The sequence below is a fragment of the Pan troglodytes genome, chromosome 10, assembly GCF_028858775.2.
Source record: "Pan troglodytes isolate AG18354 chromosome 10, NHGRI_mPanTro3-v2.0_pri, whole genome shotgun sequence".
Lineage (NCBI taxonomy): Eukaryota > Metazoa > Chordata > Mammalia > Primates > Hominidae > Pan > Pan troglodytes.
In genome coordinates, this window is record NC_072408.2 from 74981206 (window position 1) to 74996268 (window position 15063).

At 37.8% G+C, this 15063-nt stretch overlaps 1 protein-coding gene across 1 annotated transcript; it reads right to left on the reverse strand.

Moving 5' to 3' along the window:
* Nucleotides 1-1002: 1002 nt before the first annotated feature.
* IL22 (interleukin 22) lies at nt 1003-6359 on the reverse strand. The gene is made up of 6 exons (XM_016924816.2): nt 6338-6359; nt 6018-6249; nt 5520-5585; nt 5260-5403; nt 4269-4334; nt 1003-1637 (listed from the first exon to the last, which is right to left on the reverse strand). The coding sequence occupies exons 2-6, from the start codon at nt 6201-6203 to the stop codon at nt 1560-1562; spliced, it is 540 nt and encodes a 179-aa protein (XP_016780305.1). The 5' UTR covers nt 6204-6249; nt 6338-6359; the 3' UTR covers nt 1003-1559.
* Between the last annotated feature and the right edge of the window lie 8704 nt (nt 6360-15063).

The window sequence follows — 15063 nt, forward strand, 5'->3', positions numbered from 1 at the left end:
AAGGCAGATTTACTAGAGAAAGTATGAAAATATGTTGCAAGAGTGCAACGGGCAAGGTAGCAAAAGAGGGGCTGACTGCCAGGAAAAGACAAAGGCTTGCCGGGAATTTTTTCTATGTGCTCCCCTCTCACCACCAGTCTGGACCTAATCCTGCAGGAACTTGGCCAACAACTGGCAAGTGACCTGCAAAGTTGGTTCCTGATTTTTTGGAAAAGAAAATACCTTAGCAGTTCATGACTGACTTCTGATCATTGACTTTGACCTCGTATGAAAAGACCTACACAATCTTTCAAATCCCTTCCCCCAGGAATGGCTCTTCATTGCTGGCATCCTTTGTCCATTCTTCTTGGTAAAACAAATCCAACCTTTATCTCTACCTCTTTCTCTCTCTTCTCTGTAGCATTGTACACATTTTGAAGATGAACCCCTTTTCCTTTCTATGTGTGTTTCATAATATCTTGCCCATCTTCCACCTATGAGACTTCCCTATCAGTGCTAAACTTACTAGTAGGAATGACTCCCCAAAACACAGCTTTCCTTTTCCTTTAGTGTCTTACTTTCAGGGATACTGGAGAGTGCACCTTTCAGTAGGCCTGAACTAGAACTAAAACAGTTTATCTATAGCAATAGAGGCTACATGTATTTCTCTCCAGCAACATCATTCCTTTCTTTTATCCATAAATGACTAATGGTAAGTTATTTTCAATTTCTCAACTTTTTTCTTTTCAAAGGTACATGCTGAGTCAACATAATAAATCAGTATAGGCACTATAGCAGAGAGCCTTGAAATCAGATAGACCTGGCTCAATAAGGGTCAACTACTTAGAGTTATAAAATGTTTCTTAACGTGTCTCTAATGCAGCTTTCTCATTTGTAAAATTGGAATAATACTAATAGCTACCTCATTTTCTTAGAGTCAAGAATAAAGTTATGGGAATGGTAACATGACAATGATGATGATGATGATGACATTAAAGGAGAAAAATCACAAAACCACAAGACTTAGGATATCCAAGTGTTTATTGAGGTCAAATAAACATGTTATAGCCTATAATTATTGTCATAAATATCAATATTAGCCTTATACTCAAGTAGCAATATCGAATGATGTTTCTATAAATAAATCCATGTTAATAAAATGATATAAATAAAATGCAGTCTTATAATAATAATAAATACATTTATAAATATAAAGTACTGATTATGGAAACATGAAGCTATTTAGGGGTTTTTTCCCCTAAAGGAATGGAAAGTAATCTTTTTTATGGAAAAAGACAATTATTTAAAAAATAAATTGTTTTCTGTGTATAGAACACCAGTTACAATGAAATGTTATCAATAAATATCTATGCTTAAAAAGTCTACCTTCTGGTCTTATAAACAAAAGTGGCATTGGTTTCCTTTGTAACTAAAACAGGGGTTCATTTGGAATCCACCAATCATGATGGAGTTTGGCTTCCCATCTTCCTTTTGGTTAAAAAAAAGTCGCTTTGGGGCATCTAATTGTTATTTCTAGCAGGAAAAGGGGGTTAGTTATTCATCTTTCAGCTTTGCTCTGGTCAAATGCAGGCATTTCTCAGAGACATAAACAGCAAATCCAGTTCTCCAATTGCTTTGATCTCTCCATTCTCTCCAAGCTGTGAAAATAAGAATGCAAAAGTATTTGAGCATTTATGCCATGTTTTCTAAAGTGAACAAATTAGAAATTGCAAGATTAGGTTGATGGAGACAGAAACCGAGTTTTAAGCATTTGTAAAACATTCATGGTAATATCCCTTTAGTATTGTATGATTTGCCAAAGAGCTTAAAATGACGGCTCTCTGGACTGAGAGGCCACCAGCAGGCATCAATTTCAGGTGCACCTCACACTAATGAAGCTGTTTAAAAGCTGGGCAGAGAGTTGACCACCCCTTCTTAACCAGAGCAAGCAGACTGAAGTGAGGCTGGGATCTGGGGGATCCCGAGTGCCACCCATTATGCCTTGGCCTGTTTTGCAGCTCCAAAACTATCTATGACAGATTACTTATAAGGAGCTTGTCCAACCCTCAGCCCACAGGCCGCACATGGCCCAGGACAGCTTTGAATGCACCCTAACAGAAATTCATAAACTTTCTTAAAACAGTATGAGATTTATGCATGGACTTTTTTAGCTCATCAGCAATTAGTGTATTTTATGTGTGTACCAAGACAATTCTTTCAAGGTGGTCCAGGGAAGCCAAATGATTGGACACTCCTGATTTAAAACATCTCTACTCAAATGACTTTGAACCATGTATTCGCCAATACATTAAGGCTTTTTCTGTTTCCACCTTTTTGACAAACAGTAAAAGAAAAGTTTTCACTTTTGTGGGAAAAATACCAAATAAGTCTTTTCCACTTGCTTTAGTTAATAGAAAACCAGATATAGGTCCTAACATTCATTCTTTCTCTCTCCAAGTCAAATGCAGATGAGGATCCCAAACTTAATCGAAGAGGAAACCCAAATTCAAGTGAAAAGCATTCCCTACTGAAATTCCTCTAATCTATCATATTTGCATTATTTCAAGAAAAACCTTGTCACCATTGTCCTCTATATAATACATGGTTCTTTCTTTTCCTGCTTTTTTCCGCCCTTTCACCTTTCCATACTTCTTTTGACATAAGGCCAAAAAGATATTCTTTTCTATCTCAAAGACTCCAAGACTACAAAGAATTTTAAAGTTTATCGTCCCCTACTGTCTGTCATGCATTTTACTACCAACCTGCGTTCTGCTTTTACCCCCAACGAGAGGGAATTAATGCCTCCCAAAAACACCCTATTTCAGACAGCTCTGGCAGTTTCTCCTCCCGTTGATCTTTCTCTGAACAACATTCCTCTCCCTCCTGTGCTTTCTGAAGCTACCAGCAAAAAAGCATAATCACTCTTCCACATGGCAACCCATTGCAAATATGAAATTGATTCTTTCAAAATGGATTAAAGGCCTTGAAAATCACACAGATCACCATGAGATTTTCCTCTCTCACACTTCACTTTTCTAAAGACAACAAGCAAGATGAAATCAGTAATTTTTTAAGCAAGACGTGTAAAGCATGCCTTGTCTGTAGCATGCTAACATTCAGCCCTCCATGTCTAGATAATAGTTCTATAACAAGAGAACTGGGCTTCACAATTTAAAACTACAAAGCCTTCAATTATCAAAGGAAGAAACAGTCACACTCATTAAATGATGCTCAGGAAGAAATGCTTTTTTAAAAAGTCAAGAGGGAAAAAGGGGGAATTAAGGTTAAGCTTGTTACTGAAAATTCCATCAACTGGAGCCTTCATGTTTCTGAGTATTTAGTTGTACCTGCTTGCAAGAGCATCACTTTCACTGCTCCTAATCATTCCTCTGGTTTTGGGGTGAGTCACTATTGTTAGTCTAAGCCTTCCATTGTTGTTCTTTTCACCAAATAGGCCACATGATGGTATCATTCACTATAGAAATGTACACCAGTCCACCATGGATAAATGCCCCCTAGGGATTTGTTAAGGGAGTGAAGGAAGAAACTAGAATGGAAGGTCTTGATGGGAGAGAGGAAGAAAAAAAGGCTTACCAATTCAGACTTCCATTTAACTATAATAAATCTCTTACTAATATTTTTACTCTATTTGAACCTGTATAAAAGAGATCAGGGGTTGTCTGCTCTTGCTTTTAAACTATAATCAATATCTGATAGATATTATGATAATTAAAAATAAGTATTTATTACTCCAGAAATTAGCCCTATATGCAAGTCCAGCTCTTTTCTTGTTGTTCTGAATTTATTCTTCCAAGTTTCAAAGCAATGTATTAATGCCTTCAAAAATGACTTCAAATAAATTTGCCCGTAGGCATTTTTCTGTTTTCAAACAAGTACTTCTTCAGATTACATGAGTCAATAGGAATCTGAAATTTCCCTAAGAATTAATGGTACCAAAACTAATCTGTATCACCACCGGGAAAAGTGTTGGCTTGGGATTCAGGAGACCTGCATTCTAGCCCTATCTCTGCCGCTGATCATCCCCAGAACATGAGGTTATGTGACTAGACAAGCTAAGATCCCAACCAGTTCTAGAATTCTATAATTTGCAAAATGTGGAAACTGACATCTAGATATATAGATATATCTACATAAACAGACACCAAAGTAATCGCCCTGGTGGTAGGAGAATCAAGTGAAAAATCACAAAGTGATGGGAAGAAAGAAAGGAAAGAAAAACATTTGTCTCTCCTATTGCATGACTTAGCATTGACAGTTATCGGTCCTACCTTTTTCACTGTGTCCTTCAGCTTTTGCACATTCCTCTGGATATGCAGGTCATCACCTTCAATATGCTATAAAACAATAACAAGCATAACTATCTTAATGTTGTGCTGAAACTTTATGAACCTCCACACCCATGGAGGTACGGCACAATTCACCTGGAATTAAAGCTCTTAGTAATTTTGCCCACAATGACCTAGATTTCAACAGTGACCTAGATTTCCTGAGCTCTTGAATTCCCTTGGACACCAGAATCCAGTCACTTCCCTTACAAGAGACCTCTCTTCATCTTTGGGAAATCCTACTGAGGTTTGCATTTGTGGAAAGAGCGGAGTGGTTTATGCAAATTCTGTAAGGAATAAAACCTCAATCGTACCTCCAGAAAATTGCATGCTTAGAACAAGAAATGTACATAAAACATCTCATGTGAAAATTGAGCCCTCTTCAGTAAGTCCTAGGGCCTTTTACTGGGCCCACTCCACTCAAACTTTTTTTCATAGTTTCAAATGTTCAGCGGCATCAAGTTCACACGCCTCCGATTTTGTGGCTTCCCATGACATCAACAGGGCAACAGTCTGCCGACCCACCACCGACATTAGGCCTTCCCATTTCCCACTTTCTCTTCTAATTTCTCTCCATGCCATCCCCTCCCCTCAACAACTTAGACTCAATGGATCCATTTCCACATCTAGATGTTTTTCCCAACACCTTTCTCATTTTACGCAACCTGAGTTGCCTTTTTCCCGAAGACAAACCAATGCGGCTTCTATACACTTAAGTTCCAGACCCCATTCACCACTATAAACTCAAGATGTGACTCAGTCAAAGCAAAAGCAAATACTCTATGATCCCAAATGACTCCTGATAACACTGCTGCCAAGACACTTCTTCCTGCTAGCTTAGGGGTAGGGGGAAGGAGAGAGAGTTGGGGTAAGGGGGTCTCTGTGGAAGGAGGGAAGGAGGGGTAGGTGGGCATAAGCTGAGAGCTGAACTTACACATGTGCTTAGCCTGTTGCTGAGCCTGGCCAGGAAGGGCACCACCTCCTGCATATAAGGCTGGAACCTATCAGATTGAGGGAACAGCACTTCTTCAAGGGTGAAGTTCAGCACCTGCTTCATCAGATAGCAGCGCTCACTCATCTGCAGGTGGAAGGGAAACAGCAAGGGTCATAAGGGATAAGACCTAAACCATCATCACCACCACTCCAAGTACCCATGGACGGCACACGGCCCTGTTCGTCACAACTGTAGCTTACACTGACTCCGTGGAACAGTTTCTCCCCAATGAGACGAACGTCTGTGTTGTTATCAGCCAAGCTAGCCTGGAAGAGAAGAAAAGGCTAAGGGTCTGGACATTGAGCAAATAGAAAAAAAATTTATACATAGACATGTGCCCCATCCCATCTCCCCAGAGCAACATCATAAAGACTAAAAGCAGAATTCAGATGTGTGCATGAGTTTAGAACAATGCACAGAGGCATAAAGGAAAAAAAAATCATCAGATGGATTACTGAATGGCCGCTCTTTGGGAAAAATTCATCATATGTATCATAAAGGCCAAAATGGAAGGAAGAAGTTCAAGAAAAAAAAAAAAGCCAGATTCCCAAAGAGTCTCTGAAAAAACAGAAAATTTATCTACCCTCAGGGATAAACAGTGGGTTCCTAAAACTCTTAGAGATGCTCTGAAGAAAAGTTTAAGAACTATTTGGATTCCAACTAGATCCAACGAGAAAGAGCAGGATTGAGATGTATACCTCCTTAGCCAGCATGAAGGTGCGGTTGGTGATATAGGGCTGCTGGAAGCTGGACTTGTCAAGCCTGCAGTGGGAGCTGATGGGCGCAGCTGCTCCTCCCTGTACCAAGAGGGCCAAGAGAAGGAGGCAGCTGGTGGCCAGGGTCCCCATAAGGAAAGAGCTCACAGATTTCTGCAGGGCGGCCATTGCAGACAATTCTAACTCGAGCAACTGGTGACTGGGGAAGGAGAACCTGGTCAAAGACAACGTGAAGGAACAAAATTAGTCAAGAAGTATTTCATCAAACTAACCAATTGTACCAAGTTTGCCGAAACGCTTACCTGTTCTGAAGATTCTGCTTGTGACGGGGAACGTAGAAGCTGCTGCTTTTATAGCCCCCAGGATACTGACTTTTTTTTAATTGTGAAAAATATGACATCAGCAATTATCTAATTTCCAGTACTGTCTTCTGAGAACGACCTAACCACCACAGGAGCCCACAAAACACCACCTCTATCCTTTCCACCTTGAGATGCAAGTGTTTCCCTAAAACGTCACTATTAGACCCCGGAGGGCATTTTACAGACAAATCCCAGAAATTTTCTAAACCCTACATATTTTTCAAAGAACACAATTGTTTTGTCTTAGTAGAGTTCAGATTTAGTATAAAATGTTTTGATCTCCTATAGTGGCTGAGTAAGCATTTTGGTCACGGACTCATTTTCCTACCAGCTTTATAGATTCTTATCTCATTGGAGGTGATCAGAAAAAAAGGACCCATGTCCTATATCCTCTGCTTTAAAGTAAATGGTAATGACAGCTAACAGATCATTCCATTATTAAAATAATTTTATCTCATTTTTAAACATGCTGAATTCTAAACCAGACTTATGTTTCAAAAATAACTGTCTTGGCTAATCTAATTATTGTTTTCTTCCCTTTCTGGAACTATTTTTAAGTGATCATAACAATTAAGGCAGAGGCAAATATATCTTAAAATTGTATTAATTGAATTATAATCAATATCAACTTAAGTTTGTAAATACTAATGCTGAAAATCTGATCTCCTTTTTTCTTAACATGTAAACTTTTTTTAAAATAAAAGAATACCATGGATATAGTTCATCTTAAAATTTTACCTAATTCTAAACTTCACACAAGTCTCAACATAGGGCTAATATTTCCAAATAATCTTATAACAACTATATATGTGTGTGTATACATATTATATATGTGTGTATACTATATATATACATATATATGCAACATTTTATATATATACTTATATACACACACACGGATGTCTGAAGAAGGGAATATAGGAATATAGAGGTTCCGCATTACCTTCAAATTATTTAAAAATACACCTAAAACTAGACTGGAAATTCTCCCGCAGAGCAAGGAAGCAAATGCAAGTATCAAAATGCAAATACCTATTGCTGAGGGAAGGAATGTGAATTAGTGCAAATTTGTATAATCAGATTTTTCTCCTCACAACTAGTTAAGATCAGGAGTGTTGAAGAACTGGAAGAAGGGATGTAAATAATTGTAAAACCTAGACCACTTTTTGAGATGGCACAGACCTAAGCAAGGTGCCACTGTGAAGGGTCGGAACCACATGAGGACACTGAGCATTTGTGAAGGTGGACAGAGGAGAAAGAAGCAAAAATGAAGATTAGTGAGAGTAAAAAACACCACATGATCACACTTGCATGTGGAATCTAAAACACTTGAACTCATAGAAAGAAAGAGTAGAATGGTGGTTGCCAGGGGCTGGGTGGGCAAGGGGCAGCGAGTTGGGGAGATGTTACCCAAAGGATACAACATTTCAGTTAAAGAAGAGGAATAAGTTGAAGAGCTCTATTGTCCATCATGGTGATGATAGTTAAGAACAATATATCATATGCTTAAAAATCACAAAGAGCATAGATTGTAAATGTTCTCATTACAAAAAAAAATTTCAAGTATGTGAGGTAATGCATATATGTTAATTCACTCAATTTAGCCATTCCACAATGTATGCATATATCAAAACATATATGAAATCAACCTAAGTATCCACAGATGGATGGATGAATGGATAAAGAAAATGTGGTATATATACACAATGGAATACTATTCAGCCATAAAAGAAATATAATCCTGTCATTTGCAATAACGTGAATGAACCTGAAGGACACCATATTAAGTGAAATAAATCAGATGCAGAAAAACAAATACTGCATGATCTCACTGATATGTGGAATCTAAAAAATAATAATGATAATAATAAAGTTGATATAGAAGCAGAGAATATAACAGTGGTTTACCAGAGACTGGGGGAGTAAGTGGGGAAAGGAGGATGGGGAGAGGTTGGTCAACGGGTACAACGATACAATTAGAAGGAATAATTTCGGTGTTCTATTACACAGTAGAATGACTGTATTTAACAGGAAAATATTGTATTTTACAAAATAGCTAGAAGAGAGGCTTTTGAAGATTCTCACCACAAAGTAATGATAAATGCATGAGGTGATGGATACACTAACTAACCTAATTGTATCATACAGCATACACTTATATCAAAACATCAAATTATACTCCATAAATATGTACAATTATAATGCATCAATTTAAAAAATAAGTAATTTTTAAAACATCATATTGTGTAACATAAATACTGTATATATAATTTTTATTTGTCAAATAAAAATAAGATTTTTTTTCTGAATTGAAAAAAATAGGTGTGTTCCAAATGTTTCCTTGGGGTTGACCATGGGCCCAAGAAAAGATGATGAAACGCTTCCTTATTCAGTTTCCTACTATATATGGCCATTTTTGCCCAGAACTCCGTATAATTCTATTAGCACTAGATTTAAGCTATTCATCAATTAAATAGGCTTTTGTTGGTTTGCCTGGGAAACTGACCAGCATACATAATTTTCTTTCCATGGGAAAATAAGTTTTGACATCGTTGAATTACATGCTTTCGAGGGAAGAGTCTCTGTCTCTTTCATCTTTGTGACTCCAACACTTAGAACAGTGCTACACACATAGGAAGGACTCAATAAAAGCATATTGACAGCCTTTACGGTATTTCTAAAGTTGGTGTTTGACCCAGTCCTGCTTACCAGCTTATTGTTCCTGAATAGAAAATAAATCACTGTGAAACAGAAAGAGAATGTCAGAAAATTGCAAAGCCCTCTTTAAGAGCAGCAGTGTGTCTCTTATTCATTGTATGCCCCTGGTGGACCAAGCATCAATAAGATAGTGTTAATGGAGCCTAGATCTTAAGTTTCAATGAGTTTAACTAAAACTCACTAAAGGGAAAATCTGCTCTGATATTGTATGGGGGTTTCTGAACAGTCATACTAGGAGTCTCAGAAATATTTGCTATTAGAAGAGATTGTGAGGCTGGGCGCAGTGGCTCACACCTATAATCCCAGCACTTTGGGAGGCTGAGGTGGGCAGATCACCTGAGGTCAGGAGTTTGAGACTAGTCTGGCCAACATGGTGAAACCCTGTCTCTACTAAAAATACAAAAATTAGCCGGGGGTGGTGGTGCACCTGTAGTCCCAGCTACTCGGGAGGCTAAGGTGGGAGAATCGCTTGAACCCAGGAGGCTGAGGTTGCAGTGAGACAAGATCGCCCCACTGTGCTATAGTCTGGGTGACAGAGCAAGATTCTATCTCAAAAAAAAAAAAAAATAGAAGAGATTGTGGGTATAACAAAAAGGTGATCCTGTGAAAACAGCAACCAGAGACATATGTATGCTAAATACTTTCAGATTATAATGGGCCTTTTCTGCAGTTGTTTCCTTGTGAATTTTCAAGTCTCTCCCAAAGCCACTGCAGATGAAGAGCAACCCCAATGCCCACTTCCCAGGTCCCAGACAGACCATACCCATGGTTGATTTGGAATATGTAACAATTTTCCTGATCTAATGCCAAGAAGGACTAATCAGAATCCTCAACCAGAAGTAGGCTTTGGCTGTCTCATTCACTATACTGTGCCTAGCACATGGAACAGTGCCTGGCATATAGTGGCAAAATAAATATTCATTGATCACATACATAAAATAGTTTCCCAACTCATTGACTGATGCTAGAAAATCCATGACTGGAAATGCATTCTTTAAGACACAAATCTCCCTAGAAGAAAGAAGACTTCTGGTATCACAGGTAAAAAGATTTGTACTCATCATACTCTTCAGTCCAGTGCACATGATCATTGTTCCATACAAGTTTCTGTGTGGGTGTGTGCACACGTGCGTGGGTGTGATCCTACCCTCATCATTCTCCTTCCCTCCCCACTAAACACCTACCACCATCTCTACCATTGCCATAGGTCATGGCTCTAATGTTTCATGTGTATTTCTGAATATCGATGCATCCCTGTGCAAAAAGAAGTGTTGTTTAGTGTGTGTAGGTATTTTTATTTTACAGGAATGGCTCTCTTTCTTACCTTTTTACTGAGCGTGATGTCTTACCATCTGTCCATGTTTCTTTGTGTAGCCTCTGCTTGTAATGTGACATTCCAGAGTGTGTACCGACCACATCTTACTTATTCATTCTCCAACAGTGGGCACCTGAACTGCCTCCAATTGCCCAGACCACAGACATTGTAGCTCTAAACACCCTTAACCAAGTCATTTTTATGGTATTTTTTGAGAGTATTTTTGACATAATTTTTGAAGTATGTCCACTAAGTCATAAGGATAAGTTTATTAGCATTTACTAAATATTGCCAGATTGCTCTCCAGAAAGAGTGTTAATCTACTCTCACACCAGCAAATAAAGCTTCCTCTGTTTCCTTAAATCCCCCTCCACACTTCGTATTATCCAGCTTTAACTTGGCCAGGCTTTGGAGGTTTAAAATGGTATCTATCTTGTTACTGTTTTAATTTACATTTTTCTTCATACACTAGTAGCCACTCGGGTTTCCACCTTTTATACATTGGTTACTTACATTAGTCACTCATTTTTCTAGCGGGCTTTGCTGTTTTTCTGTTGTTGATTTGTAAGAGTTCCCTGTATATTTTTGGTTGTAGCCATAACAAACTCTCCTCCTTTTGTTTTGTTTTTGTTTTTGTTTTTGTTTTTGAGACGGAGTCTCGCTCTGTCACCCAAGCTGGAGGGCAGTGGTGCAATCTCAGCTCACTGCAACCTCCACCTCCTCGGTTCAAGCAACTCTCCCACCTCAACCTCCCAAGTAGCTGGGATTACAGGCACCCGCCACCATGCCTGGCTAATTTTTAGTAGAGATGGGGTTTCATCATATTGGCCAAGCTGGTCTCGAACTCCTGACCTCAAGAGATCCACCCACCTCGGCCTCCCAAAGTGCTGGATTACAGGCATGAGCCACCACACCTGACCTTCTCCCAATTTTTTATCTGTCAATTCACTTTGTTTATTTGGCCTTTGTTGAACAGCAAAACTTAATTTGGATGTCATCTAAGACATTATTTATAATTATATGATTTGCACTTTTCAAGGTTTGTTTGAAAAGCCTCTCTCCATCCCAAGGTCACAAAGACATTCTTCTATCTCGTCTTCTATTTATTCTATGGCTTAACCTTTCACAATCAGGTCTTTAATGCATTTTTGTATGTGATGAAAGGTAAGAAATCCGATTTTGTTCTTCTCCACATAGTGAGCCAGTTTTCCCAACATAGTCCACTAAACAATGTCTTTTATCATATGTGAATTTCCCATACATAGAAATATATATCTGAGTCCTGTTTTTTGTTCCATTGGCTTATTTATTTTTCTTTTTGTTCTTAAGCCAGTTATTACTGAAGAGTGTCTTTAAAACTGAACAGGAAATTTTACATTTTTTGCTCTACTTTTTCAGGGCTGACTTAGCTATTCATGGACTTTTCATATATATTTTATATAAAGCTTATGATAAATTTGTCAAGTTCCTGGAAAAATATGGCAGAAATTTTTACTAGGTTTTTATTTAATGTAAAGACCAGTTTAAGGAGAATTAACATCTTTATAATGTGAACTCATTACATCCAAGAGTATCGACCATGTCTCTGCCAAAGACCTTCTTTTATACCCTTTTGCTAGTCTTTCAAAAATTTTTTCACTGAGGTCTTGTGTATAAGATTTAATTCCTACTTACTTCATGGGAGAAGTAAGATGCGAAGCTGTTATTAGTCACATTTACCTTGGTGTGAATAAGTACCCAGCTGGCTTGGAGAAAGGGACTATTCAATTACTCATCTCCTGAGAACACGAAGAGCAAGTGATTCACAGCCAGTGAGGAGAAGAGGTTAGAGGTACAGCAAAAAACAAAAGCTAGAGATTGGGGTTTTCAAACATAAACTGCATTTACTTCCCACTTCTGCTCTAAGGTAACCCTGGTGGTACCCAGAGTAACTTCCTACCAGTCCCACCTCACCTGCCACAATCTGCCCACAAAGACACTTGTCAACCATAGCCACCTTTCTCTTCTTCCTGGGGACTGAGTCTTCTCAGTCAGTATTATATCTCATCTTAAAGAGAAGACTCTATCCACAGGAATGTGTCATAATGTAAACGAGCATGTTTTTCTCCCTACTAATGCTAAGTACTGAAATCAACTTAAAAGATAGAGGAAGGCAACATTTATGGAAATTCTTCACTACCCTAGTGCAAACAGAATTTGATATTAGCTTCCTAACATCTGCTCTCTACTGTCATAGATTTTTTGAAGACCACAGGTACATCCCAGTCTCTCTTTTCATTTATTATTTTTGCGAGTAAATAGGTGTAAAGAGTCATAACCCACACTTGCTTCTGCCACCAGAGATTCAAAACACAATTAATTTACTAATATTGGTGAATATTTTATCCCAGTTCTCTAATCAGTTTTAGAGTTATTAACATTTTTCACATTTTGCAGACGCTACATATTATTTTAAAACATAACTTTTAAAAATTCATATTCAAAACTCCGTGATTCTTGGTGTTGTCTTACCAGATCCTCTCAGCCTTTGATGGGAACATTGTGGGCCAAGTAAACTAAACATTTGCTACACCCTCACGACCCTGTTAAACTTTTAAAAATATGAATCACAGGGTATATATTTGTTCAGTCTTAGTAGATAATGCAGAACTGTTTTCTAAAATGGTTTTTCCAATTTGTACTCTTTAGAGTAGCATATGAGAGTTTCATTTTCTATAAATGCTTGCCAACAATTGGTATTGTCTGTCCAAACACAGTTCCAAAGCCTAGGTGATTTGGTTTTAAAATATCACAAATGTCAATCCCGAGAAAATGCCCCTTTTTCCTTTTCTTTGTCACTGTTCTAATTCAGCGGCTGCATGTGTACTATAAATAGGGTAAATTATCCCAAATTTGGGTTAGTTGGACAAGATGTCGCTCTGAATCAGGGCAGATCTGAAATGCAGCCTGTTGCAAAAGAGGTGCAATCTTGTTATTCCTTTCATATTCTTACAGCCAAATAAATGAAGATAATAATATTTCAACCTGTTTAACAAATATCTGTTTTGTTGCTGTTGGAATATTTTGCCAAATAAGGAATCTTGGCTCCACATTTCTTACTTCTAAAAAAATACAAAAATAGCATTAATTATATTGTAGTAACCTCAGGATTAATCTGAAATGGACTTGCTTTTGAAAGAAAAGATTAAATGTACATAAATGCTGATTAGAGAATTAGAATTTAAACTGTATTCATATTAGTTAGTTAACATGCCTTTAGAGAAAGTAAAAGTACTCGAATGAGTTGGCAGGGGCAAGCAATTAAATATAAGAACCAAATAGAAATAGTGCATAGACTATTTGACAGGCTGGAAAAGGAAAGAGTTACAATAAATAGTGTAGTCATAGACAAGTGGAATCATCCATTAAAAGGCACAGTTTGTGAATGCATGAGTATGAGAGGAAATATCTGAGCGAGGTCTGCCCAGGAAATGGAGCAGAGACAAAAAGCTACACACAAGGTGCTGCATGAGAGAAAGGGGGCAATGTGCTTTATTCCTTCATTTTCTCATTCATTCATTCACTGTAACATCAGCTCCATAAAAGCAAAGAGTTTGTATACCCGGAACAGTCCCTGGCACATCATAGACCCTCAGTAAGTTCTATGGATGACTGAATGAATTATAAGCACAGATGACCAAATGATTGTTACAGTAAATATCTTTGACTATTCCATTTACTAAGCTCCTACCATTCAGCAGGCAAGGAATATAGTAAGTGTTCAGGAAACACCAGCTATTAACTACAAGGAGCTTCTTCATGAACAACATATGTAGCAACTGAGAGAAAGACATGGAAATAGTAATGAGTGAACCACGAGTCAGGAAATAGAGATTCTGCAACTTAGCTAGATGTTTTACCTTGCACAAGTCAAATCTCTTCAATGAATTAATGAGTCTTGTTCTTGACTTAAAATCTTAGCACGAGTCTCCTTTTGCCTTCATCCTGTATGGTCAAACTGTCCTAAACCCTCTTGTGTCTTCCTTTGAAATATCTCTTTATGTAGGATCTTTTTCTCTTTCAATCAATAAATATCTACTGACACTTTCTATTTTTGGAACCACTACGAGTGAGTTGTTGTCAAAAATAATCCCAGAAAGATATTTGTAATACATCTAATAAAGGACTCAAATCCAGAATTTATAGAGTTCTTGCAAATCAATAAAAGACCACCCAGGAGAAAAAAAAATGGACAAAAGCTTGAACAGGCACTTTGCAAAAGAGATCCAATAAACACATGAAAGGGGTTTGACTTTACTAGGCAAAGGGAAATGCAAAATTAAAACCACACACCCACCAGAATGACTAAAATGAAAAAGACAGACAATACCAATTGTTGGCAAGCATTTAGAGCAAATGAAACTCTCATATGCTACTCTAAAGAGTATAAATTGGAAAAACCATTTTAGAAAACTGTTCTGCATTATCTACTAAGGCTGAACAAATACATACCCTGTGATTCAACTATTCAGTTTCTAGCCACATACCCAACAGAAATGAGCTTGTTTACCAAGAGATATGTAAGGAAATATGCATAACAACATTATTCATAATTGCCCCACACTGAAAAATTCAGAATGGATAAAGTGCAATA

What these genes read in the sequence shown, in the direction of transcription:
- IL22 (XM_016924816.2), bottom strand. Translation starts at nt 6,203, where the DNA reads ATGGCCGCCCTGCAGAAATCTGTGAGCTCTTTCCTTATGGGGACCCTG. An exon ending in CCTTCATGCTGGCTAAGGAG is followed by an intron (nt 5,586 to 6,017) that starts GTATACATCTCA and finishes CTTCTCTTCCAG; the next exon opens with GCTAGCTTGGCTGATAACAA. An exon ending in TGAAGGACACAGTGAAAAAG is followed by an intron (nt 1,638 to 4,268) that starts GTAGGACCGATA and finishes TTATTTTCACAG; the next exon opens with CTTGGAGAGAATGGAGAGAT.